General features: G+C 55.9%; 1 protein-coding gene and 1 long non-coding RNA gene across 2 annotated transcripts; both read left to right on the forward strand.

Moving 5' to 3' along the window:
• Nucleotides 1-1,620: 1,620 nt before the first annotated feature.
• On the forward strand, nt 1,621-2,880 carry LOC136303484 (uncharacterized). The gene is made up of 3 exons (XR_010724231.1): nt 1,621-1,658; nt 1,775-1,902; nt 2,449-2,880. It is a non-coding gene; the product is annotated as an uncharacterized lncRNA (long non-coding RNA).
• A 505-nt stretch (nt 2,881-3,385) lies between these two features.
• LOC136303483 (histone H3-like centromeric protein A) lies at nt 3,386-4,784 on the forward strand. Its single transcript, XM_066207145.1, has 2 exons — nt 3,386-3,773; nt 4,411-4,784. The coding sequence occupies exons 1-2, from the start codon at nt 3,663-3,665 to the stop codon at nt 4,543-4,545; spliced, it is 246 nt and encodes an 81-aa protein (XP_066063242.1). The 5' UTR covers nt 3,386-3,662; the 3' UTR covers nt 4,546-4,784.
• The last annotated feature ends 1,823 nt before the right edge of the window (nt 4,785-6,607 follow it).

Here is a 6,607-nt window from a genome sequence, read left to right on the forward strand (position 1 = left end):
AGGAAGGAATTTGGGACTGCTGGTTGGCAGCCAGCTGGATTTGAGCCAGTGTGTGCCCAGGTGGGCAAGAAGGCCAGTGGCATCTGGCCTGGATCAGGAATGGTGTGGCCACCAGGACCAGGGCAGTGATTGGAGGCCCCACCTTGAGTCCTGTGGGCCCAGTTCTGACCCCTCACTGCAAGAGAGACATTGAGCGGCTGGAGCGTGTCCAGGGAAGGGAATGGAGCTGGTGAAGGGCCTGGAGCACCAGGAGCGGCTGAGGGAGCTGTGGGGGCTCAGCCTGGAGAAAAGGAGACTCAGGGGAGACCTTCTGGCTCTGCACAACTCCCTGACAGGAGGCGACAGCCAGGCGAGGTTAGGCTCTGCTTCCAGGAAAAAAGGGACAGGACAAGAGGAAATGGCCTGAAGCTGTGCCAGGGGAGGTTCGGGTTGGACATCAGGAAGAATTTCTTCAAAGAAAAGGTTGTCAGGCATTGGAATGGGCTGCCAAGGGAGGTGGTGGAGGCCCCATCCCTGGAGGAGTTCAAGTAACAACTACACACGGCATTCAGCGTGATGGTCGAGTCATAAGGTAGAAGGTGGTCAGATGTTGGACTCAGTCTTGGAGGGATTTTCCAGCCTCAGTGATTCCGTGAAATGGGTGTGTGGTGGCCCACTGGAAGGACTGGGAGGAACTGTAGGATTTAGGGGGACAACTGGGATGACTAGTGTTAGAAACTGGGAGGTTCAATGGTGTCAACTGGGGATGTGATCGCCTGCTGGGAGAACTGAGGGGCAGCTAGGTGGCCTGGGTGAACAGCTAGGGGCAACTGGAAGGCCTGATGGGGTCAAATGAGGGGTGGGGTGGCCCACTGGGAAAACTGGGGGTAAACCGGCAGGTCTGTGAGGCAATGTCCTGAAGAGACCCCAAAGCCCACATGGGTCACCGTAGCTTCACTAACCCCCCAATCTGCTTCTCCCAGTGGATTTCATGGACAGTTGTAACCCTTGACTGACCCCTACTGGTTACTGGGAGGCACAGGGAGCTACTGGGACCATGTTTGGAGCCAACTGAAGACACACTGGGAGCAAATGGAAGATGCTGGAACCATGTTGGAGGTACTAGGACCACAAGTGGGGCAACTAGAATCATACAGGGAACAACTGGAATCATGCTGGGTTCGTACTGGCAATGTCTGTAACCACACTGGGGGCAACCAGTATCATTCTGGGAGTGACTGGGATCATTCTAGTAGGGACAGGAATTGATTTGGACCATTGGGGATGTGACAGGTATCATACTGAGAGCCGTTCTGTTCATACTGAACTCACACTGGGAGTGACTGGAAGGCACTAGAATCATATGGTGGGGGACTGGCATCACACTGGGATCATTCTGGGAGTAACTGGAACCACGTGGATAACCGGGAGCAACGGGAACTACACTGGGATCACACTGGGACGATAAGCGAGACTCCGCTGGGAGCGCCAAGGCGCGAGGTGCCCGGGGCGGGGCCATGCAGATTTATGCTAATGAGCCCACGGCTGCCGCGGCACCATCGAGTCGCGGCGCCCGGCGGGGCAGAGCGGTGGCGCGCCCCGATTGGCGCGCGGGAGGAAGTGACGTCAGGAGCGGCGCGGCGCGGCGGGAGATTTGAACGGCGCGGCGGATCCCGAGCGTGAGGTCCCGGGCGGGGAGCGGGAGGACTCGGGGGGCCCCGGGGGTGGCGTGGGGGGCCCCGGACACCGGGGTCCGCCCTGACCCCCCCTTCCCCCTCCGCCTGGTCCCCTCCAGCCCTGCCGGACGCCTGGAATCGCCCTGACCCCGCGGTGGACTCGGCTGCACCATGCCCCGCCCCAAGCCCACCCCAAGACGGCGCGGCCGCCCCGCAAGCCCCCCACCGCCCCGGCCGCGGGCACGCAGTGAGTGAGGGGACGAGGACTCCCCTTACAGACACCCCCTCTGGACCTCCCACGTCGAGGCCCCTTTTAGACCCCCCCCCAGAGCTCTTATGGACCCCACTATAGAGCTCCCCTTATAAACCCTCCCCCGCCCCCCACCTGTACCCTATATACCTGTATACCTGTGCCCTATATACCCCTGCCATCACCCATAGTCACCCCACACTCCCTCTCCCCTATAGCTCCCTATACCCTGTGCCCTATAACCCCCGTACTCCCTGCCTCCTGTAGCTCCCCTGTATCGGCCATCGCTGTAGCTCCCTATAGATCCCTCATGCACGCAATGTCCCCCCAGACCTTAGAGATTCCTTATAACCCCCCCAGCTTTCCCCTGTCCCCCCGGCCCTCATAGCCCCCACTCCTTAGATCCCCTATAGGCCCCTGTGTCCTCTCAGGCCCTTTAGATCTCCTATACCCCCCATGTTCCCTCAGAGCCCCCCATCTGTGCCCCCCAGGCCAAATAGATCCCCTAAAGCCCGTACAGACCCCCATCCAATGCTCCCCCAGGGTGCCGCCCGGGTCAGGGAGCACTGCAGGAGATCCGCAGGTACCAGAGCAGCACCCGCCTGCTGCTGCGCCCCGGCCCCTTCGCCCGCCTGGTGAGAACCCCCCACATCCCAAAATGAACACTCCTGCACCCCAAAATCCCCGGACACCCCAATTTCCCTGACGGAACCTCCCCAGCACCCCCCATGGGCTCCCAAACTTCCCTGGGACCACACAGATCATCTCAGATACCCATAAAATCTACTTGGGGACCCCCAAACCCCTCCAGGACCCCCCCAAATCCACCTCAGGACCTCCAGCATTCTCTGGTATCTCTCAAACCACTCTGGATCCCCTCTCCTGGGATCCCCAAATCCATCTCAGGACACCCTAGATCAACCCTCTTGGGCTCTGCAACCTCTCCCAGAACCTTGCAATCCACCCTGGGATCCTTCAGCTCCCCACAGGACTCCCCCAAATACCCACTGGGACCCTTCAAAAAATTTTTAGGACCAAAATCCAAGCCCCAAATCTACCCTGGGACCCCTGAAATCCAACCTGGAACCCTCCAGTCTCCCCTTCGGCCCCATCCCAAACACCCATTGGGACCTTCCAACCCCCTCCAGACCCACCAAGTCACCCCCCAGAAACCCAAATCACTCCCTGGGACTTCTCAGGACCACTCCCTTCCCCCAGGGTCCCCCCTCAACTCTGTTCCAACCCTCCCCATGTCCTTGTCCTCCCCATCCTTGTGACATGGTGGGCCTGTCCTCCCCCAACATCCTTGCATATCTCCCAATGTCCTTCTGTGGTTCTAGACATCCTTGTGTCCCGTAACCTTCAGAGGCTGCATGGGTTGGGTGTTCCCTGTGCCCCGCCCCCTGTGCTGGCACTGTCCCCCCTGTCCCATCGGGGTGTCCCCTCCCCAGGAGAGTGTCCACATGTTCCCGTGGCCAAGGGTATTCCCAAGATGTTCCCAGAGTGGTGTATCCCCCCTGCCTCCCACCTGGGGTCTCTGCAGGGTGTCCCCATCATGATGGGGACATCCCTCCTCCCCCACTCCCCAGTGTATCCCCAGATGTTCCTGTCCCCAGCGTTCCTGCCCCTGGAATGTCCCCAAGACAGTGTCTCCATGTCACCAGGGTGGTGGCCCCAGCCCGGGTTATCCCCAATGCCCCCACATCCCCTCCATATTGTCCTGATGTCCCTCCACTCCCTGTGACCCCGATGCCCCCATGTACCCCCTCCACATCCCCTCCCTGCTGCAGGTGCAGCAGCTCTGCCTAATCTTCACCCGCGGGGTGGATTACCGCTGGCAGCGCATGGCCCTGCTGGCCCTGCAGGAGGTAGGGGTTGGGGGGCCCAGGCGTGCTGGAGGGGGGGGTCACAGAGGGGCTGGAGGGGTTCTATGGTTGCTCTGGGGGTGTCCAGGGGGCTTAGGGGGGTGGGGAAGGGGGCTGAGGGGGATCTCATGGGTGGTGAAAAGGTTTCCATGAGGATTGGGGTTCTGTGGATGCTTGCAGGGGGGTCTGTGGGTGCTGGGGGTTCTCTGGGGGACTGGGGAGGTCCAGGAAGGTCTCTTTGGGTGCTTGGATGGGGCTGAGAGGTTTGTTGGGGGTATCTGATGGGAGCTGAGGGGGAGTCTGTGGGGGTCTCCATGGGCTGGGGGAGGTCAATGGGTTCTGGACAGGATTTCATGGATGTTGAGAGGGTCCCTGGGAGACCTCTGGGTGCTGGGGGGGGGGGTCCCTTATTTTTGGGTTCTGCTGGGGAATGGGGATGGGTCACTTGGTGTTGGTCCCCCATCACACGTTTACAGGCACACATTTACAGGTTTCAGTACCCCCAGTCGCCCGTGGGTGGGTTTGGAAGGACCCTGACCCCTGGGGGTGTGTTTTGAGGGGTTGCTGCCCCCCGGGGTGCTGTGAGGGTTGGGGTATGCTGGGGGGGTTTGCAGACCCCCCCTCAGGTTTTGGGACACAGGCAGCAGAGGCCTTCCTTGTGCGGCTGCTGGAAGACGGATACCTGTGCTCGCTGCACGCCCGCCGAGTCACCCTGTTCCCCAAAGACCTGCAGCTGGCCCGGCGCCTGCGCGGGCTGGAGCAGGGGGGCATCTGAATGGGACCCTCCTGAGCCCCTGCAGAGACCCAACCCCCCACTGCCCTGTACTGGGACCCCCACCCTGGAGCTCCCTCCTGACAATCTCACACCCCAAACTTACTGGGACCTCCTATGGGACCCTCTAAGCCCCCCAAACCTCAGGGACCCCAAATATCCCCCCTAAAATCCCAGCCCCGCCCCCACCCACCTGGTTTGGGATACCCCCTGTTTTCGGGTCCTTTCAGCCCTCTTTTTCCCCAGACATGCTGGTGCTGAGTTTGCTGGGGAATATTTTTGTTACTGAACCTTCAAATAAAGTTAACTCAAATTGTGGACAGGATGGAAAATTGCTTTGACTAAACCCCACTCTCTAATGACCCTATAAGCAGCAGTACATCTGATGATGAGGAAATCACATTACAAACCCTATTTAAAGATAAAACCTTCGATGATAGTCAGGGTCTGTGTGGAAAACACTAAAAGTAAAAAGGATTTTTAGGAGCTGAAAAAGCAGGCCTCAAGCAGAAAAAGCTGAGAACTCAGAATCTGCTGCAACTGAAAAGTTTGAAATTAGAATCTAAGATACAGTAGTAGAGCAAACAAGGACTGGGAAACAAAAGCTGAGTTTCTAGGTTTGGCTTGAATAAATCTTAGCACTGCAGAAAATGTATGCCTGACTAGATAGTAGAAGGTCTTAAGCTTAGTAAGGGTATTGTGAATTTTTAATAGAAAAGCATACAAGCAAGCATTGTTCAAAGCAGGTGTACATGTGCTATAATTGATTGGCTAAACTGTCTGTAAGCTTTAAGATGCTCTGTAACAAAGAAATTAGTGGCTGCTGCAGGCAGGCAGTGAGCTGTTGCTTTTTCCCAATTGTCTCTACCCCTGTAATGAGACTGACGCTTCACTAAAGATTGAGAACAGCTACCCCAGCAGTCCCATCCCATTCCTGCCTTCGCCAACACACATCTGAAAAATGTTACTAAAACAGTGTGGTACAGCAGCCAAGATAGCAACTTTCAGGGAAAGTATAGCAGACTTCCATGGGAATTGGAAACTGGTTATGTTTGGAGAGTACCTCTGACAGGGGTGATTGAATCATTTGTCTGAGGCAGAGGCCCACGGCTTCTGGGGGCCAGAAGTATTTTTAATGGTGGGTGACTAGAGAAAACTGTGGTTTTTAACTCAGAGTACTGCCTATTGGGCAGGAGGTTGGATCCATTAGAGAGGCGTGATTTGCTTAGGATCAAGACCCCAGCCATAGACCACAGGACAGAGAGTGTACAGAAGGCAGCATGTTTGCAACTAATGAAAGACGGATGTTCCAGGACAGCCCTCACCTACATCACTGGTTATCCAAGTGTGTGGCTCCCATGGTTAGAGTTTTGCTGGACATGATAAAACACTGTGGCAGAATTACAGGGTCACTTAAGGCAAGTGTTGACCCCAAGAGAGGAAGACAAAGGGAAAAGACCTTTAATATGGGGAGAGAGATCATAGGGGCTAATTAGCTATGGCAGAAGGATGGGTTTCACTGATTGATTAGTAAACAGAACACAATCAGGAGATTGGAATCACAGCAAGGAAGCAGACTGCCCAAAAGGGAGCAGCAGGGTCCCAGTGCTCGATGGAATGCAGTGTAAGCGAAAGGCTTGCAGAAAGGAATTTCTCAGGAAGTGATAAATTATCCACTGCTTCTCTGGAGAATGTAGTGCCTGGAATGGAGTACGTGGGGAAAAGGAAAGTTGCATTCCTTTGCCACAGGCAGGATAAAGATGTTGATGTGGGAGTTGGAACTTCTGAGAGACCTATCATTACTGTGGCCCCACAGGCCAATGTTAACTGGAGTCTTAAAAACAACTTTCACCACCCTCAGTAAGTGAGCTGGGGGGTGGTGGCTGCAAACATTTAAGGAGGCTCACCAAAAATAAAACTGACACAGAAAATGAGGTATCAAAGTCATCACTGGCTTCTGAGATGGAGACAGGAGAAAAAACTGAGAATCCAAGTTGATAAACTTACAACTGAGAAAGATCATCTTAGGAACCTATTTGCTTCAGCAGAGTGTAAAGAAAGACAA

The sequence above is a fragment of the Chamaea fasciata genome, unplaced genomic scaffold (genome assembly GCF_029207755.1).
Source record: "Chamaea fasciata isolate MVZ Bird 193981 ecotype frontalis unplaced genomic scaffold, bChaFas1.0.hap1 SCAF_35, whole genome shotgun sequence".
Taxonomy (NCBI): domain Eukaryota; kingdom Metazoa; phylum Chordata; class Aves; order Passeriformes; family Sylviidae; genus Chamaea; species Chamaea fasciata.